The 26435-nt window shown below is 40.6% G+C and overlaps 1 protein-coding gene across 1 annotated transcript in view; it reads right to left on the bottom strand.

Annotated features, from left to right (window-relative positions):
* Positions 1-690: 690 nt before the first annotated feature.
* Positions 691-26435, bottom strand: part of TRIM71 (tripartite motif containing 71) — a 54889-nt gene continuing 29144 nt past the window's right edge. The window contains exons 3-5 of the mRNA XM_027639351.1: positions 13928-14095; positions 5274-5408; positions 691-2549 (exon numbers count right to left, since the gene is read on the bottom strand). Of these exons, the coding sequence (XP_027495152.1) occupies positions 1098-2549; positions 5274-5408; positions 13928-14095 (1755 nt within the window). The 3' untranslated portion in view covers positions 691-1097. The remainder of the gene's footprint in view (positions 2550-5273; positions 5409-13927; positions 14096-26435) is intronic.

Consider the following 26435-nt stretch of genomic DNA (forward strand, 5'->3'; position numbering starts at 1 on the left):
GATCAGTTGACTTCTCCAAAACACACCCTGAATCTCCAAAGCTGTGCTTATTTCTTACTTTTGGAAAAAGGTACCACTTCTGTTCTAACAAATTCAAATGTTATTTCCCTTAAAGTCTCTCTATGGGGAGGGGCAAAAAAAGTTAGTAATTTCAAAGAAAGTAAATCAAAAGGGTTTTGATTTTCCCTGTTTCAATGCTCCTTGTAACCTCTTGTTACCCAGATTAGGTGCACTGATAAGAAACACTAACTTTAAAACTAATTTAGCTTTCAGGTGAAAAGGAATAAAAAGAAATACTTAATGACAGAATACATTAAAGGAAGCCTTGCTTTTTATCTAACCTTTACAACAACAGCACTAAGTCACTAAAATGAACAATTTGGTTTAAACTTAAAAGAATTTTTGTGCATTTTCATCAGCTTTACTTTGTGCTGTTATATTACTGTCTTTCAGAAAAAAAATATACAGAAATGCCAAAAAGATGCAAACTTGCTCTTCCCGGCAAGTGAATCGCACTCACTTTCACAAAACGTTCAAAGTCATCTGGGAACAAGATGCTGTGCTCACCAGTAAATCAAACACACTGAGGTATAAAAAGGAGAACAGGAAAAAGTTCTCTGCTGCAGCAGCAATTCAAAAAAAACCCCCAACAAAACAAAAGTTCCGCCCTCCCATATCCCCACCCACAGAACTGCAGTATGGTCAAGAAAAACAAATTCTATACAAACACCTACTACCATTTTCTCCACTTAAAAACTTACATAGCGCCTTTTTTGGCTTAGTCTAACAGAACTCACCACACAAACCACCTAATGTGCACAGCAACACTTGTTTGTGCATGAAACCCCATTGGGGGGAAAAGAGGTAAAATGTTCTGAACTATGAGCGTGTGGGGATGGGGAGAGGGCGAGAAACTGGGGAGGGAAAGGAGGACGATGAGGTAGATAGATTTTTACAGGCTCACTCCCTGCAGAAAAGATAAGTACATTCATCTGTAAAAAAATTAAAGATGAGGTAGGTTTGAATTAACGTTGTATTTTTTCATTTTCTCTTAGAAGAATTTCCCTGAGACAGTTTCTTCCTAATTCAAACACAGATTAGAAGACGAGAATTCGATTGTTTCCAAAGTCGACCACAACAATCATGCCATCAGGGGTGACAGCTATACCTGAAGGACGGTCCATCTGACCAAAGCCGCTTCCCTGAGTGCCAAATTTGCATAAAAAGCTACCATTTGACTCAAATATCTGCACCCGGTGGTTTCTGGAGTCAGCCACGATGATGCGCCCTTCTTGATCCACCGCCACTCCCTGTGGGCGCAGGAACTGGCCATTCCCGGTGCCCTCCGAGCCCAGAAAGCGTGCTGACTGGCAATCTGGATGGATGACCAGAAGGCGATGGTTGTTGAAGTCTGTCACTACCAAGTGGCCCTCGTGATTGAAAGTCACACCTCTGGGGGAATCAAAGTGCTTCCAGAGTGCCCCTTCGAAGCCATACTTGTTAAGGAACACGCCGTCGGGCCCAAACAGCTGAACGCGATGGTTCCTCGTGTCAGAGACCAGAATCTTGCCCTCTGAGTTGACGGCCACATCCCATGGGTAATTGAATTGCCCGTTCTTTGTTCCTTTCTCCCCAAACTTCAGAATGAACTGCCCCTCAAATGTGAAGATCTGGATGCGATGATTGTCCTTGTCAGCCACAACGATCCTACGCGAAATGTCACAGGCCACGCCGGCAGGGCGATCGAACTGTCCTGGCCGGCAGCCCAGCGTGCCAAACTTGTGATGGAAGGTCCCACATGGCTTGAACACCTGGATGCGGTTATTACTGCGGTCGGCAACAATGATGTAGCCTTCTTTGTCGACGCTAACCCCCCAGGGGCGGCAAAGCTTGCCGTCGCTGTCTCCCTCGCTGCCAAAGGAGAGCCCCGGCAGCCCAATGCCTATGTAGCTGCGCCCAGACTTCACCACCACTTTGAAGGGGCTGTTCTCAATGTGTTGGTTGCACATCATAACGGACACCAGGTGCTCTCCCTCGAGCTGTGGACGGTAGCTGACTAGGTAGGTCCCATTTTGCTGATCACTGACATCTGCCCCGAAAAGGTTTCCATCTGGGCCCATCACCACTGCAGAGATCATGTCACCTCCTGAAAGGCGAGGCTCACCATCGTGGTCATAGCCGATCACGGTGAAAGAGGCCACTTTGCCCTGCAGCGCACGCTTGAGACCTTCCCCAGTGGCTTTGGTCAGAGGAGCAAAAGCCCCACTGCTGACAAAGCCCATTGATTTAATGGCCATATACAATGCCTGGTCAGGGGGAGTGAACATGATCCTGTCGTCTTCCTGTGGCTGGAGAAGGCCTCTCACATTCTTCAGCTCCTGCACCTGAGCCAGCATGCGGTCCCGAGCCAGAAGAATATCCATGGTACGACCCTCCTCCAGGACCTGCTGAACAGCACTAATGGTGTTATCCAGCTTGTTTAGGTTCTGACGCAACTTTTCAACTTGCAAGTAGAGTGACTTAGCCTTGACTTGACGAATCTTTTCCACCTTGCAGGGAACAGAGGAGAGAGAAAAGCACACTTACATTAGGAAAGACAGCCCACACCATAGACATTACCTAGTGTCACCCTTCTACATAAAAACAGCTGACCAGGTGTTAGAGCATGTTGACACACAGCTGCAGAACAAACCTCCAAAAGCCACAATGTAGACAAGTAGAAATGAGGAAAAGGAACTGATTATCCAAATTCAGGATTATTACTACTTCCTACCCTCCACGCAAAACCATACATTCTTATCCTGCAGAGTGCCAGTTGAAAGGGAGAGTTCACTTGCTTACTAATAAATATTTGCTTCCTCAAATGCTATTCTGTTTTCTAGTTGCAAGGTATTGGACAGATCAACTGAAAGCACATCTCATTTAGCCCCCAGGGAGAACAGAGGTTACTGCAGGCTCTCAAGAAGGAGCAGAGGCTGAGGCTTCGCTAACCAGAATTGAGACTAACCTCAGAAAGTGGGCTGTTATCACACAGAGCTGAGGCTCAGAGTCAGCATCAGCTAACGCATGTGGGCTCCTGTCATTCCCCTGCCCGCCAGCAACATTTTCATCCGACTAGCAATACCAGACATCTATCTCCAGGGATTTTTAAGGTCCTGTTATTTTAATATTTTCTTGTAAATACTGGCATACTGAGTTCATGCTCTACAACGGGATGCTTTGTAAGTGTCAATTCAAATGACACAGAAGGTTGCTGCCAGTCCCTGTCTGGGGGACTGAAGTTTGTGCAAAAACGATTGGCTTGTAACTCCTTTATATAAGCCTCTGTTTATCTTTACTTGTGAAAAACCACTTTGGACCATCTGGCAAAGACACCTGCTTTGTGAAACTAATGAAATGCATTTGCTTTTTTGTTGCAAAAATACATTTTCTTATGTATATTTTCTTATGAATACCTGCCTGGTTGCAGAACAATACCTGATATGTATTTTAATGAAGGAAGATTCAATGTCTGAAGACTCTTTGGTTATGCACTGTCTAGATAACATATGTACAAGCATACTATTTCATTTAAAGTTGAGGCATGCAGGTTTTACCAAACTATTTTAAAAAAAATTAGAGAGGCTTCCTCCAATAGATTTTCCAAGACAAATTACTAATCTTAGCTCTCAATCCTTAGACTCAGCTTTGGCATCCAAAACTGTTCATTAAGACACTTGATACAAGGGCTTGATAGCTTGTTTTGCTAGAATCATTTACCACCACCACCAAGTTTCCATCTTAAAATAATATTTTATAACTTGAAGAAAACTTGCTATCAGTGCAGATATTACAATGAAGTGCATTTATACAACCTCTTGGGATAAAAAAAAGCTTAGAGGCAGCTCTTACTCCTCCTGTACTAGGAATACCTCAAAAGAGAAAGCCGCCAAGCTTCTTGGAGAAGGTTAATAGTGGAAAGTGAACTTGTCTCCCTCAATACAAAACCTCAGAAAAAGCAGTATTAGAAGTACAGTAACTCTATAAAGTGTATTTTTAATCTTGCCACTGACACTTTTAAAAGAACTGCAGAAAAACAAAACTTCTCCTGTAGGGGATAAGTCTCACTGTAGTTAGAGCAGTTCCACACAATAAGTTCTTACCAGATTAGCCATTTTGCTGACAACAGATATTAAACCAGAAAATTACTGTTTCAGTTAATGTTGATGGAGAAGAGGGGAGAAATGCTTTAGCAGGATGGCACTGCTTCTGGGCAGCACGTGCCTCATCAAGCACATGTACAAGCCATCCTGCCTGGCCCTGCTAGTACAGACAGCAGCCACACAGCACCTGGTTTCCAGCCACACTATCTGGTGTGACTGGAGCGTTCTCAGTTTACTTGTAAACCTCTCCCATCTTGACCACATGTTTTTTGCTCCCCTTTAATAGTCCTAGCAATCATGTGGGTCACAGGACAAGTCAGCTTGACTCACTTATCTAAGAGTCCTAATCCTACGGCAGAGAGTGTTTCTGTTCAATTCTGCAAGTGGGACCCACAGGGCCTATCCAAGTTAATCTGTGCTAAACAAGCAGAGAAGAGCCACGACCACTAAGTTACCTTTCCAGGATAAGGAACTTGGTTGTTACTTCCTTTCCTCCTCTCAAAATACCACACATGCATCATGGCTGAAATTAGGCCATGAGCTTGGGACTGTGCAGATACTCTTGCTAAAAAGTATTCTTTTGTTATACTAATTTAAAATAAAATAATCAGAGGGAAGACACTACCTTGATTAAGAGTAAAGGTTTGTAGTTACGGGCACAATGGAAGTTAGTCTCACAGAATTTCTACTAGTCTTTTTTTTTAAAAAAAAAAGGACAACATACACAGCTTTGCTCCTGTCCTTTATGAGAAGTGGACTGGAAAACTCAAACACTATATAACTAATTCTACAGCAACACATTAAAGATGTTTTGAAGAGTTTCTTTAAACATGGTATTTAAAGGGGATCTCCTCCCCGGTCAGCTGCTGAGCCAGCAGGGGGAGTGCCCACCTCATGTGTGGGGCTGCTCTGAGGATACAGCAGCCCCTACAAAAACCTCCAGCACAATATCAACCAGGGGCCAAAAACCAGCACCCTGCTACCTAGAGAAAAAATAATTAATGGTAAATTGCAGTGTTTCAATTCAGTTTTCCTTGGATATCAGATTCTGACCATATACTAGTTTAAGTACTTTTTCAGTTTGAAAAGGCACTTGTCAGCAGTACAAGCCACAAATGTAAGGGTGCATACCTTCCAGAGCAGCTCACACTCCCGCTCTTCCAAGGCCTTCTTATGTCTAGTAGTCACGACTTTGACTTCAGACTGTACCACCTTCGCTTTCATCTCAACCTGCTCCGCCACAGCCTGGGCCTGTTCAATACTCAGCTGTGGAGAAAAAAAGACAAACACACTTAAGGTTCAACCAAACCAATTAAAAATGCATCAGAGGACTGGTGCTTACATTTCACTACACCTTCAAGTGAAGGCATAAAGCGACAACTCTTACTTTCTTATCAAGCCTTCACCCGTTTCATACACTGGAGCCTAAAGACTGACATAATTTTTTAAATACATCTATTACATGGAGTTTACACCTTCAATGTATCATGGATCAACACCCTAGGACTAAATTCCCTGTGCAATTCCAGCAAGCAGCTAGTATGGCAAACAAGAGAATGGCACAGAAATTCATACTAATGTTTTACTACATATAGAGAACCCAATTTGTCTATTCCCTCCAAATAGTTTAGACTCTCACTGTGTGATGGGTCTGCTTCCAGTAAGAAATTACACTGTAGGGGAACAGACTATGTTGTCTATGCATCTGAAATACCCCTAACAGAACCTGAAGTTAATCAATTTTAAAAGAAAAATCAAAGATCAGACGGTTATCATTAAAAAGCAGTTATACAGTTGTTTACAACTCAGAGACCAAATTCTTTCTAGTGTAACCTCAATACTAGTATTTGAAAAACATTCTGCAGTAGTATTTTGCAAATATGCATAATGCAGCTGAAAGGAATACGTCTCTCTTCTCCTCTCAAATTAAGAACTGTTTCCTCAAAAAATCCTTCCCAAACTACTCCCAGTTTCATAGAATATTACAGAAAGTGGTATAAAATCAAATAAAAAAGCAGGCAAATCTTATCTTTTTCTTACTCATCTGAGGAACTAGTCCATTTCATAACTGGGGGTAGACCTCAACCTGCCTTCTCACAGTTTCTGGCAGGCAAATTTGACTTAACATTTAAAGTTGACAAAAAATTAAAATCTCATTACACATTTAGCAAATGAAGTCAGAAATGGTCCCAGTTTAAGGCTTCGTAAGAGCCAGTAAACTCAGGCCTAGCTGGAAGAGTCCACATGTAAGAACACTGTGCCTCTATCACCTCTGCTTTGCCATTCAGATACAGAACCTGCTTTTACTGCAGGGAAAAGGTATGCACTTCTTCCAAAACAGATTCCCATCAAGTAGGGCAAAATCCCCTCATTCTCTTACAAAGAGAAAGATGCATCTCCTTGAGAAGTGTTGTGCTATCCAATCATGTTCCAGTTCTAACAAGAATGTCCATGAAAGCATGAAACTCTGGGTTACTTATTTGTGCTTTGTGTATAGCAGTACCCATTAGAACCATGATCTGTGTATATGCTTCCTTCATACCTTACAGATAAGAGCAATCCCAACTTCCTTTGCGATTCTCTACTAAAACCAGAGTCCACCTTTCAAGAACTCCACCATAGCAGGAGAGGTAGCAATTCCCCATGGATGCTGCAATCTTTCAACTTCAGGAACCAGTTATGGGTAGGGCAAGTAGCTAAACTCAATAGCACAAGGTTGTCCATCAACAATTCATGCCATCATCTGAATTTACTTTACTTTCCCAAGTATGAACAGTTCAGATTAGTGAGAGATGCCCAAAACACTAAAGCTCTAATATTGTCCAGGATATTAGCAAAGCTTTGGTAAAATTCAGATGATTCTGGACTCTGCCCATTTAGGCTAGAACAGCCTAGGAAGGATGACCAGCTGACCAAATATGCAGAGGTATGGTGGGGGGAACAGCAATAGGTAAGTTATCTATATTTGAAGCAAAAGCCAAGAGCATTAAGTATAACTTTTGGGAGCCTAGTTTACATGGAAATCCCTTGTTCACTTTGATTCCTGTAAGATGTCAGAGTTCCGCCACGAAAACTCACTCCTGCTGTTCTGCAGGCATTTCCTGTGTGGAACTTGTCTCAGAGAGGTCAACTTTTTAGGAAACACACTAAGCAGCAGTGTTTCTTGTTCTGGTCAAACACCACAGAATCTTTTTAATAACTTCTTGTAAAGAAAAACTGCTTTTATAATGCACTCTCCTCATGGTATGTCAGGATTTTTCCAGCGCTAGTGAATAAGATGGTCAACCAGTTCACATGTTTGGGAGATAGAAGGCAAGGCCTGTGTTTAGCCAAGAATTGTGCTGAGTTATTGAATCTGAGATGGAGAACAACTGCTTTGTTTATTGCTGTTGGCCAATACAGTAAATTGCCTATCTGCAGCTGTGCCTATTCACTTGTGGCTTCTCGGGGTTCCAAAGACAGTCAATACCACTCCTCATTTTATTTTAGAGATGTCACCAGTGCCTTGTGTTTGTTAAAAACAAGTAAAACGCTTTGCAATGTATCTTGTAAACTTTAGGGTTAAAAATGGTACTTCTAATTCCTCAGAGTAAAATTTAAGTAGCAACACTGCTTATGCAGGTGATATGTTCCAGAGGGCCACAACACAAGGAAACTTCACACATGGAGCTTCCAGTGGAGCCGATAAAACTGTTCTCATGAAGGAAAGCAGTGTGGACATCCATTACTAGCTATTGCTACCAGCACATTTCAGTTTTGAGTAACAGGTGAAAGGCAAAGTTGTATTGGAACCCAGGCATCCTTTGCAAGTTCCCTTTAGGTGGGCACCTCCGTGAGATCCCCCTTCATCTACATTTTATTGCCTGAGGGAAAAAGTAGTAATGATCTTACTACAGTGACTCTGACACAGTTCTTGATGCTACAACACAAATCTATGAATAAACCAACTGCAAGAGTCAGAAGAAGCAAAGTAGCATTGTAGAACTTGGCTGCACTTCTTCTGGATGTCCGTCTGGGCTGATCACAGAGGGAACCAAATCAGGATTTGTCATTCTGTAGAATGGTAGTTTCAGTCAGTTTTCACACTTCTTGTCTGCTGTTGGACATTAGGAAATGGACCCTCAAGTTACAAAAAACTTCCTACAATTTCATGTTAACTTCAACATTCCCATGGAATATTGAGTGTTCCAAAAATATCACTGCTCCAAGTTTTTGCTACTGGTTCTTTAAACTAAAAATTATGATCAGAAACATATAACACTTCAGGAGAAAGAAAAAACTATTACAAAGTTTGTGTTCTGACAGACCACAAACAAGAACAGAGTGACTTTAAGGGTGCTGATGCTCTCACTGCATGGTTTCCACTGTCCAATAGTCAAACTAAATCAGTACGTCCACAGTTACATCCACACAGCACACAGTTATTTGAAGAGGCTAACTTAGGTCTCTGAAACAGCAGAGCCTGTTAATCCAGACACCGAGCCATGATGATAGATTACATCAATTCAGTTCTGATAATTATCCAATTGAACAAACTGCAGCACAGCACGCCACTGTACCAGCACCATGAGACATGTAAAGGCTGCTTACAGTAACTGTATTGCAATGCTGGCTTGCATGAACATTTTTGAAAAGGTCCCTAGGGTTTTTTTATTCCATCCATCTGAAGAAGAGAAGGATGCATAATTTCTCAGGCATTAATTCCTATATTTAAGTCTCCTATTTTAAGTTTTCCAGCAAAGCTGCAAACACTGGAGAGAAAATTCAAACTTAAAAGCAGATTTTGTTTTCTTCTGAGGAATTCTTCAATATTTCAGGGGTGAATGGACCACAGGTATTGGCTAAAGAATCTTAACTATACACTTCACTACATCACTAGGGAGGATTTAAACTTCAAGGAATTTAAGACTAAGTTATCCCTGCTTAAGGGGGGAAAAAAGCTGAGATGCCTATTCATTAACAAACTCCTCTCCAGCTTTTAAAAGCACATTAAATAATAATAAAAAGAAAAAACAAAACAAAACAAAAAAACCCAAACCACTCAAGGAAACCTTTTGATATGTCTCAAGTTATCCCTCTTCCACCAAATGGAAGGTGTTCCAGCCATAAATGGTTTGTTTTCAGTTCCTTATGGTAACAAAAAGATACAATGGGCTTGTTTCACTAAGTTTCCAGTTACTTATCACTGTTACAGAGCAGGATAAAACCAGGACATAACAGCAGTCTTCCTTCAGCATCAAGAACTGGTTATAAATTTCCTAATGTTCTTACACTAGAAAAATTAACCGGAAGATCCTACAGAGTATAGTTACAGTAAAGACACTAGTATTAACAAGCTTAGGAGTGCATTTGCAGTAATATTGGTGCAGATATAGCACAAATCACAGTAGCTGGACCAATTTCCATGTTTCAGCCTAGTACGCATAGAACACTAAACCATTCTTAAGTTCCCCACAAAGACAATTTTAAAAGAAGCTTTGATGGAGGGACAATCATTTTGGTTTGTATGGCAAGAACAGACTTTTTGCCTACAGTTTTAGGCAGAACAGTAGTTTGGACAGTGAAATACATCAAATTCATCTTCCTCGATAACCATCTGCTCATATGCTGCACTAAGGAACCCACTGAAATACAACACAAAACAATAACTAGAAGTACGAAGAAATTCAGCCTCTATTGATAAAAATCCCAGATTTAGAAAAGCACAATTGACTCCATTTTGTTTACACAGTTTCATTTCAGATTCTCAAACCCGCAAACCTGACTTCAAAGCCACACACAAGGGGGCCTGAGCTAACTCAAAGTGACAACCCAAAAACGATCCCTTGCAGCACAGCAGTGCCATCCTTCTCAGGTATCGACCTCCCAGCAGCACAAATCCACATGGCAACCCACAGGGAAGCTTCCACTGAAGGGCAGAGGCTCAAGGCAACAGATCAGCTTCCTCTTCTGGCTGGCTGAGTTTCTTACAGTATCCCCTCGCCCCCCATAAAGGCGTTAATCTATTTCATACCACCTCCTCCACAATTTGGGAGGGAAGAGGCATTGCCTTAATGTCTGACCTGCCTTACCACCCGCTCCTAAGCTTTTCATGACGGTAGATAAGAGAGTAGCTCCCACTATGTTCTGCACGTGACCAGTCTCACTGGTCAGTGAGAAGCCTGCACTGTCAAACATCCCAGCAAAACCAATTATAGGCTCAGCTATAAAGGAATTTGCTTGTTTTCCAACAAAACCACTTTTAAGACAACTGAGATGAATAAATCAAATCTTATTGTAATATGTTCACCTGGAAAATTAACCCTAAATGGGAGTGAGCACTCACTGCTTTACTGTTAGGCAAGTGCATTAGATTACACGCATACATACATACATATATACAGTTACACATGTATAGATGTATTTTAAGAACGTGACATTTTGAAGAAGCCATCTATCTTTCATCATAACAGATTTACGTTCAGTTTGTGACCTAGTCCTTGGAAAAAAATCTGAAAGAAGACAGCTAAGTGTGCACTTTCACGAGGTAAAACAAGGCAGCAGGACATGCTCCCCGCATAGAAAGGCAGTAAGCAGTCCTGATTCCTCCCACCTCATTAATCCAATGTCAGCTTTGGCTTTCATATCATCCTATGAATCCATCTGAGTCTCTGAAAAGGCTGGAAAAGTATCCCAGCAAGGAGGATAGCTTTCCACTGAGATAAGAAAGAGGTCCTACAAGCAACTGAGTTGGGTGTTTCTGCTTCATTCCCTGGCACCATCAACAGTCCTTGTAGCACTACATTGAATCAGCCAGGGGGCTGACCCAGCCAAAAATTAATCCCATGGAAAGGTTACCCATTCAGCCAGATCAACTCACCACACAGGCACACAACCACAAATTCTTGTGTTAGGGACAGGCTTAGAAATGCGTGATTCTGACCACAGTGGCACAGGGAAGCAGAGAATTGCTACAGAATTTCACTGAGGAAAAAAAAAAGAGCAAGGCACTTGCTATCAAGGCTTGCTATTTCTTACAGAGGACTTCGACTCCTTTGAAAAGTGAGGTTTGGACTTTTCTGGAGTGACAGACTACATCAGGCTTCAGTGGATCAAGAGGCTGAAATGTATCCCAACTCACAGCAAATTTTTTAAGTCTGAAAAACAATCTTTCCTCCAAAGCCACAGGAAGAGTTTAAATAAACATTTCTTCCTAAAAGCCTTCAACTTTGGTTAACCAGATACTCTCCAGTCAGTTGACTCATGGCTTGATTTCCTCTCTCCTGCAACGCCCTTCAAATTCCACCTTTTCCCCTTTACTCTCAACTACCCCTCCTCATCCATCCTCAACATCTCATGTCAGGGGAGCTATCACTTTCAGAGCCTATTAAGAGTTTCTAGTACAGCATTATGAATCAGTCAAACTAAGAAGTGTTACTACAACATATTACTTTTCAAGCCTCTTAGAGTTCCAGTCTAAGAGGAGCTCTAAAGTAATATGTTCCTCATATTACAGCTTGTACTGGCATTTAATTCTCTGTTGACTATTTCCATACTTTAAGAAAACCACACAAGCCAATTTCTTTAAATTTAGAGTCTAGTTAACTTTAGAGTTTGTTTCAAATTCATGTTGACATGCTGTCTTCCTCCCTAGGATAAACTTATAGCTTCATAGTCCTGTTGTCCCAACAAGGAAAGTTCTGCTTTATATAAATTTGATGCAGTTTCATTGCATCAACCCTTTGAATTGGGCACCTTTGATTTTAAGTCACATGCTCTTCTAGTTGCTGCTGATGTTGCTTCAGCAGTAGTTGTCTAGAACTGAACAATATTTCCATTCCTGCATATCTACATACAGATCACCACCCCCTCAAATTCATAATGATCTGTTTGCTGACTACCCTTCTTCTTTACAGTGATCCAGATTAAAAAGCCCACTAAATCAATAAAATAACTCAGCTCTTGAAAGCATGGTTCATTTTACAGATCTTTACAAGATGCCCATTTAACACTTCCAAGATAGCCTCTTCACCTGGATGGGTTGTAGTGAGACCAGGGTAAAACTGTACAAACTTAAGTTCAGTAGAACTGCTTGTTCGAGTTACATGAACATAACCAGTACCATCACCTTTTATCTGTCCCATCAATGCAATAATCAGCTCACCACAATGGCAGGAGCCTCCACCATAAAAGTCAGAAGAAAATGGGGAAGGACTGTGCAAAGTAAGCTCAGTAGGAAGGAAACCAGGCACAAGAGTATTCATGCAATACTAGTAGAGTGGTACTCAGTGCTCGTTTTTACTCCAAGGTACAGTCCCTTCTTCAGTGATTTAGCCTCACCTGTTAGATGATTATGAGCCCTAGAGGTCAAAAGCAATAATTTAATTACTAACAGACAAGCCCTTGTCTAGGACAGCCTGGAGAAATTCAGAACATTGCAACCACTGCACTGAACGCTGATGGTCTTTAATCTAGCATAATCCCTTTCTTCTTGCTCATTTTGGGGACATGTGGGATATTTTGGGGACAGTATGGATACTGCTGGCGAGCCTTATGATTCAGATTAAAACAAATCTTGGAAGAAATTAAGTTTTGCAGGACTCTGCCTTAAGGTGGAGTTTTAAATTAACCACCCACCTGCAAAAACTTGGTGTTTACTATTCTGTTGTAACAAGTTAACATTGCAAGCTAAATGGAGACACCAACAACTGTTTACTATCTATACCATCAAGTATTATTTCATTCCACAGAGGTAAAGATTAATGAGCAAAGTGTTAGCTGCTCCTGTCCCATGGAACAAGTTTACTTCCCTCATCTACCAGAAAGCAGTGATGGGTGGACAGTGAGCTTTGGTCTATTTTAATTATTGTTTATACCATGCATGTGCCAGGAAAGCACACCTAATTCAGAAAGTTAGTCTACTTCCTATCCATGACATTCTACAAATGTTTACTCAAAAAAATCTTATTGGTTAAAGCACATAAAACTGTTGAGCTCAAGTTTAGAACATGAGATTCACAAAACTACAAGGCAGTAGGTATGAAGTTTCCCACTATGCTTTCCAGATCCAAAGTGTACCTATACAAAGAAAATTACTGCTAGTATCATAGTAGTTACTGTTAGGTATTACTCAGCAAAAGTTAGTATCTACATGCCACTGCAGTTTAATTCCCTGTGTAAATTCCTTTTCTAGTTTGAAGCACTATACTACCCTCATTCCAGATATTTATATTTGCATTATTAAACATAGCTCAGGTAGAACAGAATAACAGGCATGCTATGCATCTGTGTGTGCAGAGTAATCCTTGAACGGAGATAGCTCTAGATGGTCTCTGCACATGCAGGTTAGAAATTTCACACTAATTCCAACAGCTGATTAGTATTTCGTATTTAGTGGCAACACTTAAGACATAACCAGTCAAAGGTAGTTCAAGTGCTAGATGCTGTACAGGCAGGAAAGATGCTAAAAAGAAGTCTCTCTGATAAAAACAAAACCAGGTTTGGCACTGCTATACAAGACCAGAGCTTTCTTCAAAATGCTTCACGGTCAAGTGCATTTGTACAGAGCTTCATATATATTGTGATTTACATGACAGGATTATGCTGCAAGAATGCAAAACTCATAACAGCACTTTATTTTCAGCTCCACCACCACTTCTGTCAGAGATCTGAGAAAACAGAAGGGGTGAGAAGACTGACAGCAGAAGCAGAGAGCTTTTTGCCTTGACACCTTGCCCTGTAACAGACAAGCTGTGGTGGGGGAAGAAGGAGGGGGAAATAAAGTACTCAAGTTGGGAGTATCTTACTTGAATAGCCTGTCGTCCTTGCTGAGCATCTGCCAGGAGTTGAATGGTGAGAGTCCTGGAATCCTGCAGGGCATCTTGGAGGTAGATAAAGCTGTGACCCACATGTCGTCCCATGGTACATTCACGACATATGGGGACAGAACAGGTATCACAGTAGAAATGCAGTACCTGTAAGGAGGAAAAAAGAAATCTGTATCATTATTTAATGAAGAATTAAAAAGAAAACAGAACGAGAATGTAAAAAAATTCCAAAAGCTCAACTATAAAGGAGATGGTTAGAGGCAGTAGCAATAGGCAAAGACCTCACAATAGTTCCTCCACAGAGGAAGAGCTATCCTTCCCAGTAAACTCCAAATCATACCCTAACAGTTAGATGGAAGTATCCTTGTTTTCTTTGCAATACAATAGTAGGAAGAGTGTCCACAACAGCTCCACTTAAGAGCGGAAGCCATCTGCCAACACTTGCAGATTGGAGATGCCATCTAAGGCAAGTTTCAGGTGAAGACTTTTCCTGCATAAACAAACACCACATTCTCTTAAGTAGGTCATTCAATAATCAATACACTGGAGAACCACAGCACCAGCACTCCCCAAGAAAGAAAACAAAATCATGCATGCAGAAAACCATCCTCTATGTTTTCAAAATATGCAAATCCCTTATGTCCAGGGCAGCGACAATATTAGGCAAAACTGCCCCCCTGCAACTCCCAACAGCAAAGCAAAAAACCTTTGCTATGATGGTGTTTCCATGCTAGTGATGCTTCAAGATGCTCGAGCTGGAAGAGACTGGAACCTTAGCATGCCCATCATTTGAATGCCACAGTGAACTGTGGGTAACCACTAATACCCTACTCTATTCACAAAGCATTTACAAACCCTACAGTCAAATCACAATGAAAGTCTTAAACCAAGATGTTAGCCCAGAAAGCTGGATTCATTCATCAGCCGTAACTGCTTCCATTCCATCCAGTAGAGGGAAGTAGCACCCAGAATTAGCATCTTCCACGGACATGTATTTTCTTACAGGGGAGCAGAAGCCAGCTGTATTGTTTTTTGTTTTCAAAGATGCAAATGAACGAGTACAACACTTCAACATGAGAAAGTTCTGTATTGAAGTCTTGCCCTTAACTACATACACTACTTTTCTCAACAGCGTAACGTCAGAAAATCTAGATTATCGTGGAAGAGTACAATGTTACAAGGTTTTGTTCTACAAACAACTTTTCCATCACCAGATATTTCAAGTCTACCTCACAGAAAGGAGCAAGAGCAGAACAAAGATTGGACATGTGTTTGATATGCCTGTCTTCTCCCAGCTGTCATCCAGCCACTCCCAATTCCAGCTAGCAGCTTGTGATATGGTGCATAACATCCCCCTTTCTGTTCTCCCTCAAAAGGAAGGGGAAGGACAGGACAGGTGATTCCCTTGGACTGCCTGTGTTGCATAAAGTGACATTTTAAGCTCCTGTAAGTGCAACAGCTGAAGCGGTATATGGATTAATTTCTCAAAGGGTTATATGTGCGTTTGTGCACATATGTCAGATTTTACTAAAATTCCTTGTTTTTCTTAAAGTTAAGTTTTACTGTAGGGAAACGGAAAGGACTTATGTTTTGCTTCTGTTCAAACAGTAAACCCTCAAGCAGTAAGTATCTCAGAATCTCTGACTTTACCAAGTAAAAAGCTGCCTTGGCTCCAAAATGCATTGCTCAAATGCATCATCTTCCTCAACTAGAGGTCTCCCTGTCTTTATGTGGCAGTTGTCTAAATCTGTGTACAATGTTCACTTGCACATGCAGTTCTGTAATTTTTCTGTTGAAATTACAGGGAACTTTTATTACATATGCCTGAATAACTCCACTTAGACAACTGAGAAGTTGAGAGAGAATGAAAACCGAGACAGGGTATCAAGTTAAAGTCATATGAATCTGATATACTTTAAAAACATACAGCAGGGATTTGGGGCCTCAGTCAAGTAGAGCAGCTGAAAGGAAAATGGTGACCATATGACAGAAGACCAGAAGCAAATCAAATCTGTTATTAGTCCTCCACAATAGTCAATACCAGAAGCAAAAGCTTGGTCACTCCTGCTGCAAGGAGTCACTCCAGGCACTCCTGCTGAAAGGTAACAGCATCCACTGGGACAAAGAAAAACCGAGTTTAAGCTGTTCATTTGCCTCTTGTCACCCACCAAAATGTGGTGGGAAATATCACTCAAATTTAGAATGAAGAGTGACAAGAGCCATAATCTCATTTCAGAAATATGTAGATTACATAGGACATGGCAGGGGAAGGTCTTGGGTAAATACTACAGAGCCATTGATAAAGCCTCACATTTGTTTCTTTGTAAAACAAAACCAGTAAAAACAACCTAGATTTAATCTAAGAGCAAAAGAGTTAACAGGTTTGGGCAAAAAGAAGCATACCATGATGGATGGACCTCCATCATTACACTGTTACCTTAAACATACATAGGCGAAAGCACAAATGCGTTACCCCTACTGCTCTCAGTGGGGTAGGGAGCTAGTCACCAGAAGAGAATTTAAAGTCAGCCAGTTTCAAGATGAACTAGCAACTCCTCAGAAACGCCTTTCTGCACACGAAGACTACAACAGAATCCCCAGACTTGGCAGAAGTACAAGGGCAAGTCTCCTGTGGTCAATCTCACATACTTGCCAGGAGCATCCAACAAGCTGTACATCAGCTTTACCCAGCAAAGGGGGCACGCTCCCAGAGAATAAAACTGCGAAGTCCCCAGATGTGCAGGGCACAACAGGGAGGGGGATTTGTGCCAGCTGGGCTAAGGGGTTTGGGCACAGCATCCAGCTTGCCTGTGCTTCCAACCACAACCAGGCACTTACTGTTAAACTCAAGCCTGCTCACATCCCAGTCCCTAGGTCATGGCCACAAAGGTCACATACTGCTAGATTAAGTTTCTGTGCCTGCTTCTAAATGGGGGGAGGGGGAAGGGAAGAGGGAGGAGAGGAAGCCAAATCTCCCCCTTTACCCCCCACCCACCAAACAAGCAACTCCCTGTAAAAATCATACCAACAATATATGTAGGGCAATCCACAAATGTGTTCTCAGCTCAGATCTGATGCACGTACAGCGTACCTAAAATGTTGGCAGAGTTTCCCCTTCTTCCAATTTCAGCAATGTGAGAAGGCCACCCTACATTTCATTTGCACTGTTACTATAGCATCATCCTGCTCTTCCTATGCTCATTGTAAGACAAATAACAGGACTCATATTTAAGTGTGGATAGGCAGGAATAGTAGGAGGAAATGGAAGAGTAATACTAGGCCTTCCTTAACAGACATCAACTTATAACACTCAGCTTTAAATAAAAAAAAAATAATCCCCAAATACCCTAAAAAAAAAAAAAAACAAAAAACAAACCACCCAGAAAAGACAAACAAACAAACCCCACATAACAGTACTTCAGAGGAAAGTCCTGTAAGTTCCCCCCTCCATATCTGAAGAGGCAAAGATGATACAAAAGATCTATCAAGCTGTAAATTAACTATTGTCCTATTAATTTCACTATTTACCCAAACGTATGAAAAAATGGTTTATAAGCAAACACCTTCAAATAATGCTTGTTTTTCCCAACCATGCAAATGTTCTGATGGGCAGCAAGGAAAGAAAGGAGAAAGCAGAGACAGACTTCTCCTTTCAAAAAAATTAACAGTGTGAATTGCATTTCATGAATTCTTTCTTTCTGTAGTATTCTTAAGTAATTAAGTAAAAATATAATTAAGATTAAAACCGCTGCCTTTCCAACACCCATTCTGTTAACGATCCAGTAAGGGGAAGAAGATAATAAGCAAGTTAAGTAGCTTTTTTTTTAAACTGCTCCACCACATTAATTAGTATTTTAGAATTTCCAACAGAATTAAATGAAGATAGAAGTCAGAAGGAAGAGGGGACTAGTTTTAGAGATAGTTAAAAGTGATTTATTTTAAAATAAATCAGCTGTGGGTTGATTACTTCCCAAACAGGAAATATTTCCTGAATTGGTGGCATACAATTTTAGACACAAAACAATAAAGGGAGCCTACTTCAATTTAAACAGAATCAGTGAACCATGTTACAGGGCTATTCATCTTTTACAGCCACAGCAGCCCAAGAAATACAACAGCAAGGCCATAAATGTGATTGCTTCAGGAAAGGCTGTACAGTGCACCGTAAAAACATTTTACAACAGCAGGAATTCCTGGGTGTCGCTCTCCCCATTTTTTGGTCCATCTGCTTTCAAAGGGGGCAGGGGGATGGGCGGAGATGTTGTTAAACGTCCCCCGGGACTGCACAGCAATCAATCATCATCTGATGAATGGCCACTAAAGTTAAACCCTGACCCCACTCCACAATTCCCACACCAGCCCTTCTCTCCTTACTGTTGACCAGCTTCCAGCATGCCCCTCCACCTTCCAGCCCTCACCAAAATTTCCCAAATACCAAGCCCAGACAAAAGCAATGGAATGTAGTAGGCACCATGACAGAGGAGAATTCAGCAGAAACAGCATCTGAGGAGGCTTATCCTTAACCTGTGTTTAAATAAGTGTTCTTTCAGCAATACTCACAGTGCCCTTCTCCTCCCAGCTAGAAAACACTTAATTTCTCTCATTTTCAGAGCTTGCATGCAAGCAATCGACAGCAAAGCATGGGGAATCTAGTCACGTAAAAAACATTTGTTTCTGTCATGACTTTTCAGTGTCTTGCAAGGATTTTATTTAAGTCTACAGTGTTAAGAATTTGTGTAAGGCAACAACACATCAGGTCACATTACTTTTAAAATGCAAGTCTCATGCTCTAAAAAGCTACCCTGTAATCTTAACCAACAATAAAAAAAAGCCTACAGACAAAACAGTGGCCTCTTGGTTTCTACTTCTGGAAAAGTTTCAGTATGGCACTTGTAGGTTAACTTAGTTTTATTTTATGATTCCCCCCCAAAAAAGAAGTCATACTTGCCATAGTTGGTTTAAAGTTTTCCATTACTGAAGGTGTTTTATTATCAAGTTCCCTTGACAGTAACTCAAACACCAGTGGCTTTGTTAGGTAGTGTGTAAGGCTTAGATGACTGGGTTTAGTAAAAAGTAGTGTTCCAATGAATTTTGGTCCTACTTCCTTAGCACTTTGGGTGTTTTTTTGCTTCCCTCCCTGGAGAAAAAGCTGCTTCCCTGCATGCAGCATTTTTTTTTTTCCCTAACAGCATATAAATGAACCAGTCATCCTGGGCCGTGTAGAGTTTGGTACAGATAATTGTTGCAGGTTTAAGTGAAAATAGGTAATATTTTTATTCTGTAGGAAGCTGGTCCTTAGCTTTCACTTTAAATGGCAATTTGTGACAATTAGCTTGCTTCATGCCACAATGAGAGTAGTATTTTAGGAACCTTAACTTCTGCACTGATATAACTCTTGAAATTTGAATGCTAAATATAAAGACTAAAGAGATGAACAAGTAATGTGATACACATCACAGCTACAGGCTGTTTCCCAGTATACCTGAAACATGTGGTATCCAGAGATACCTAAAACCCTCACATTTCTGTGTACCAGTTAGTGATCAAATTGCTCTTAGAACTTGTATTTTAACTTGATGCTCTGGTGTAGAAGAGACTGGCTTAACACCAATCTTCCTCATTGCATCCAGTGGTAATGGGAAATGGTATACCATCTCCAGAAGGTCTCCACAGCAGACAAGAGAGTTACTTCTCAAATTCAGCTCAACATTCTAACAGAATTTCTACAAAAATATGGGCACCTTGAAGGATCACAGCCCTACACTACACAGGGTATGCAGCATGCACAGAAAGTTGTACCAAGTGGGAATAGTGAAACTAGTTTACTGTTGCCTTCCTTTGCCACTTGGATGAACAGAGATGGGTTTTGGTCCATTTAGAAGTTCAAGTGCAAGAGGATCATTCAGCCCTCCTGTTAAATTCATCTTGATTTCCTTACCCCACCCAATAAAACAATAAAAGCCCAGCTAACAGATAAATAAGACTGTTCGTAGGAAATAAAGCTGTAATTCCACATGCTTTTTTTCCTCACCATAACCCTTCCTTCCCCACATGCTCCAGTGGGTTCTGTTCCTTGTTTCTCAGCCACATAGGTATTTCTTGGCCCTGCAAATGAAGGGGAAGGAAACTCACAAATAAACCCCAAATGTGAAACCACACACAGCTCAAGGCTGTCCTTTCACTTCACAGTTAAACTGACAGCTGCTCTACAAGGAAGCCCTATACTTCCCCTGCCTTGCTCCTCGCCTCCCCTTTACTGCTCCTCCAGTCCCAGTGAATAGATTTGGGTATTTTTATGAACAGCAGAAAATTAATTTTTGAATAAACTATTTTTAATCAGTTGAGCCTGGGATTAGAAGTTCAGTAGGACCAGCACAAGGAAGGAGGAAGAACCCATAATTAAGGCCACAGAGACATTTGATGACAACTATCTGGTACTTTGCCAACCTCACAGCTGGAAATCAGTGTAAATCTTTCACTGATAGCATTCGTCTCATGTTCTAACTGGAAGAATAGTATCTAACTGAAGCTGAGTTAAATAGGCTGTTAAATCAAACAGACTACTATGCTCTTAAAATTCTTAATTTTTACCTTCTTTAATCCTGTTGTGAGATCATGAATCCAGTAAAAACAGCTGCATATTTTAGAGTGGTGACAAGATTGGGTCAGTCTAGGTTAAAAGTAAAGTTTTTGGAATGACACATAGTCCTATTAACCAAGTTTAGAAGACCCAATAGGTATTAACAGTCAGCTGGACTCGGAGCAGACACCGTTTAAGTTGTCTTTGCCAACGCAAACAGCATTTGCAAATTCAAATGAATTTGGGTTAGAAGTGATAATTAAGATCCACTTCACTCTGAAGGCCAAAACATCACTGGAATGGTGCGACAACAGGCTGCTAACTGGGGCTGGGAGACAGGAAGTCACACCAGTGACAAAGGTGTTTTAAGGACCTGCTGGCTTCAGCCCACTGTAGAATTGCACCCTCTGTGTTTTAAGTTAAAAATCTTGTAAATAAAAATTCATGTGACAACAGTAGCTCCTGGTTATAGGCACCCACCTGGAATTGCAGTATCCCAAGTATTTCTCTCAGCAGCACCTCTGCACACCCTGTTCATCCACTCTGAATATGAGCAGGGACCACCACAGCACTTGCCTGGACCTTGCCCATCCCATCAGCTAATTTTCTAAAAGCTCTTGGCTACAAGGTAACTTGGTCATCTCATCTAATGCACTAAGAGATTCCAGTTACTAATGGACTGGAACAGACATCTCAAATACAATTTAACTCATTGGTCCAATTCTTCCTAAACAGGGATGAGCAAGGCTTAATTTTCTTCTAATGTCAATACTGAAGAGATGCAGGTATAATTATCCCAACTACAGGCTATCATTAAATTACTACATAACAGTAAATCTACATTTAGCAATTTTCTTTTAAATAGGTTGTTTGGGGTAAGAAAAAAAAAAATCTCTATTTTGTTTTCAAAAACTCACAGCATCTGTTCCATCACTGAAACAGGTAAAGTAGCCAGTCTACAGAAAGATGCAATGGTATCAGTAGCTAGTAGATTACTCAGCCCAAGATAAGTCACAGCTCTTTCATGGGATTTCAATAGGGGAGACCAGCCTGTGCTTCAACATGCAACTCATTAGCTGTTTAAATGCAGCTTCTGTGCCAAATCTGCATGACACGAGTAGCAGCAGGGTGGTCTTGGCACAGGGGACAGTGGGTGGATCTAAATATTCAACAGTTCAAGTATGCAAGCTAATAGTCTGCTGTGGAAGCAGACAGAGTGTGTCAGGACCCAGTTCTACTTTCAAGCCCATCTGTCTGAGTCACGGCTGTAAGTCCCTGCAAATCCTTCCCTGAGCTTTCCTAACTCTTCAGCTCTCTGAAAGCCAGAGTGTTTTAAAGTTCTCAGCCAAAGTTTGGCCATGACTTCAGTGATGCTGTAAATCAAAAAGGGTTGATAATTTCTTTGCTGTTGCACAAGGTGTTTGGTATTTTACAGAGAATCAAACTTTAACGTTTCTACAAACTCCTTAGGTAACGTGTTTTCCCCTTTCCTGCACAGCTCAGCATAAGAGCTTCTGAAATTTTTCCTTCTGTGCACAGGAAAGGTTAAGTCTAGGAGTGAGGGTACACTCAACGCTCCTACATCCTCTCTGTGACTACAGGCCTCACTTTTTAAAATCCATATTCCTCAACTCCATGCTGTTCCTTCACCACAGCAGAGAACACTACATCCATTCAGGTCCTTGGCAATTGTTGAACTTTGCATGAAAATCTGATGGCAAGGATGCCATTACACATTGCAATCAAATATCTATAAAACATTTTTCTCTCTGAATACACTGGAGACAAACCTTACTCTTTTTTGATTTGATGGGGGAAGGGAGTGGAAAGAGAAACAAACAACGCTAAAGTTCCCAGTTTTCACTCAAGGGCAGCTCGGCAGAAGACAAGCCAATTGTGAAACACCTTAAGCAGATGAGTTGCGTGCAGTTTGCCAGAGAGATTCCCTGATCCCAACACAAACAGGTCTTTTGTAGGATTAATTTTCTTATACAGCTACTCTATAGTCAAAATACCACTACCTATGAAAATTCACTTTGGTGCAACCGATTTCCATTAATATTGTTAGAAGGCTTCTCTGTGTGTATTTGAAAACTCCCACAATTGAACCACCACGTGAATAACCTGTAACTCAAAACTGCAGTAGCTAGAGAATACTGAAAAACTAAGTACCAGAAAACTAAGTGAGCATGAATTCTGAGTCCACTTTGCAGCTTTATTGTCTAATTGTTCCCACTTACTTAAGTGGTCGATAACAGGGGAAAAGCAAAAGAACCCGAAGTCAAAACAACTAGTATAGAACAGCGCTCAAAAAATAATAACTTTCAGATAAAGATAATTTTACGTGGAAGTAACATGAACATAAAACCAGCAGTAAAAGGTAGCTCAACATGTTTAATTTCTATCTTCAATGTATACATTATTTGGGGAGAGTTGTCTCTGTACTGACTGTTTAAAATAATTTTAATAACAGTACATAATCCCTACAGAATTAAAAAAGCATCTCTTTATACATTTTAAAGGAATATTTCTGTTAGGATGAAAGAAAAAATATCAACTTCTAGACTAACAAAATCTCAAAGCCCTTTTACCAAAGAGGTTGTTAGCACACATTTAGCAAAATAAAGCAATGCAGATATCTAACGCCACCACTACTAGACTCTGGTAATTCCACTTTGAGTAACTACCTGGTAAGCAAAAATCAGTCCACTTGTACAAGACACTTTCCCTCCCCCTCTTTCCAGTATCAGGTCTTCCAGAGAGTTAGCTAGTATTATGCAAGTTAATATCACTACAGAGATAGCAAAGCAATTACTCAAGAGGGATTGGGCTGCTTACAATGAGACTTGGAATTTTACATATACAAAACACTAAATACCTCTATCAGCTTTAAACTTAAACCATAGCAATCCTACAGCAGTTTCTATGTGGAATAAAAGAAAATAACAGCAAAGGAATTTACCCATTAGGGCATAAGCTGATCAACTGGGACACTTTAGGACAGAATTCCTCCTCCCCAACATGCATTTTCTCAGTGGGAAACTGCCCAGTTAGCCAAGTGTGTGAGGCAGACCCCAGAGAGGGGAGAAGTGCCATCCTTTTCTCTTCTTCTCCCCACACCACCTCAGCATCAGTCACTGGATACTGTTGCAGCGCACATATCTAATGGGAGCAGCAGAGTTCTGCTGTTCCTCCCATTTCTGCCTTGAATCTCTGTCTTCAGAGAAAAGCTGTAACAGGAACAGCCATGGTACTGAGCCCCCCACAGCAGGAAGTGTTAATTTTTCCTTCTTTAATTGTGAAACAATCCACTCCTATTAAACAAGTCCAGTTACTACCAGTACCATATGCACATCAAACTCATGTCAAAGCGAGTATGACCAACTATAGCCTTTTATTAGGAAATACAGCCAAGTCTGCTGTCTGGGAGAACTGACATATAAACCCACTGCAAGTGTTTTATACTGCAATGTTTTTAGTTACTGCTTATGTGGAACAGCTTTTGTGGAAAGCACAGGCAGCACTGAATTGACCCACTCTGTTCTTTACCTTCCCTTCTTCTCTTGCCTTACTCTGTCCCAAACACTATTTTTACAACAACTATATACCCACACACCACACTCCTTACAGAATAAGGCCTTTGAGGGAATTTCGCTTCACTGAACCCCAAAAATGGCTAACATGAACATTTGGAAGGTTATCTTCTCAAAAAGTGTTCAAGTTCTACCCCTTTACCATCATCCTCTTAGACGCTCACACACCAAAAATATGCAAGTGTAAAATTTTTACTAGCTTAACTGCACATGTTTCAAAACAGGAAGAAAAGTTACAACAGGTTGAGGTTTCATTTGGGATTCCCCATAAATGAGGAATCTTAATTAAGCAAACCCAAATTTGGATAGCATTGAAAGAAAAAGCAAAATTGGTTTGCTCCAGATCCAAGCAGTAGTTTCTAAAAGTGTATTATATGCATACTGTATCAGGCTTCCTCAGCTAAGATCATCAAATTGTACTATCCACATCAAAAATAATCATTATCTGCTCCCAGCATAGGATTTGGCACATACACTGGAGTATCTTATTCAGAGAAACAATGTTGTCCTTGAGGAGCAGAGCTTTGCTGCTTGTAGTAGAATGTCAGACTACATTTGTCATATTAGTATGTTTGTTATAATTCCTCTTAATTTTAAGGAGGATTATACAATCACATTTTATGAAAGATACCTCATTAAAGTGTTATCCTATGGGTGCTAGTGCACTATTACTTCCAACTGAACTCTAGTATTTAATGTTTATTTTGGAAGACCTAGCTGTCTTAACAGCCACAGGGCATTTCAATAATCATATAACAAACACTACTGCAGGTTACTCTTTAATCCCTTGCGAGTGAATGAGTAAATTCTTGTCCATCTATCATATAATTACACAGCTCTGTAGTTACTGCCAGAAAGGAACTGTAAATCATAAAGGAAAGACATCCAAGAATAAGAACTGTTCCAGGAAGTCGAAAGTGTTTACTCAGAATAATTTTTTTTTTCCTCCATTACCATAAAAAAAGCAAGAACAGACACTTTTTGTTTACAAGCCATTAACAGAGAATAAGAGACATTTTTATTTACATATGAATATTTAAGCCAAGTCCTGGTGGACAATTTAAGTGTGCCTTCATTTATCTCTGTTTTCCTCTCTGTATGTTTCAGAACTCTAAATTAATCACTTACCTCTCTCATACTTATTTCCAAATGGGTAAAATACAAGTACAAGTAAACTTAAAAAGTCTGTCATTTCTCCTCACCCCCACCTTCCCGAGTGGTCTTTGTTGTTTGTGGGGTTCTTCGTTTGGTTTTTTTTTTATTTTATTTTAACCTCTCAAAACAGACTTTCTGCCCTTCCGTGTTAGATTTAAGAGCTGCACATAATAAATAAACCCTTTTCTTCACAGAGAGGACTTAAGATTGCTTTCTGAATTTGGGAAAGGTGGGGAGAGGTAAGCATTCCAGGACGAATATTCAATTAAGTGGAGACTGACAGCACAATTACTACTCTTTCAAACTGCAGGATAGATTTGAAGTGCTTACAGATAATAAGAAACTCTAATAACTTTGTCATTGTGCCACAGATGCTGTTATTGAGTAGTAGGTTCAGTTTTGGTAGAATGAGGATAATCTTCTATCCCAGTCAAGGTTTGAAATTATGATTGATACACACTATTTTTAATCCATTCCATGGTGCTCCCGCAGGTCAAGTATATAGCAAACACACTCATTCAGCCACCAAAAAGATCCTGTTGTAGAGCATTATAGCTTTGGTCTAACCGAACTACAGTGGTTTGATTCCACCCAGTCATGGTTCAGCAATACATTTCAAGGACCTTTCAAGAATTTAAAAGCATTCTTAATTTTTAGAATGCTTAAATGATTTGAATCCTTCAGTGAAAGCACCAGCCTTCTCCACAGCAGCATCCATCATTCTACATTACACTAGCTTTAGATTGCTTCTGCATTGTGCAGGCAAGTTAGCCTTACCCAAAACTTTAACTGTAGCCTTGTTTAAGCTTTAAATCAGGGTAAATGTAAATACAGAAGACTTGCTCAATCATCAGTGAAGGGAAGAAAAGCTATCCAGGCTGAATTAGAGGGGAAGATTTAAATGTGACTCACTTTACCCAAAGGAAGAAAAAAGAGGGTAGGGATGGCTAAGAAGGTTAAACCCTTGCCCAATTCTTGAAGAGAAAAATACCCATTAGTCTTACTACAAAACAAACAACCCCCCCAACCTTTTGCACTATCTTATTATATACAATTCTAAGGAAGAGACCTTACTTAAATGGCCTTCACCATGAATATCTAAATTAGAAATAGGTCCCTTCTGACAAGGATCAGCAGGAGTTTGACTGCAGTGTAGGTA

This window comes from Corapipo altera, unplaced genomic scaffold (assembly GCF_003945725.1).
Source record: "Corapipo altera isolate COAL_440 unplaced genomic scaffold, ASM394572v1 44, whole genome shotgun sequence".
Lineage (NCBI taxonomy): Eukaryota > Metazoa > Chordata > Aves > Passeriformes > Pipridae > Corapipo > Corapipo altera.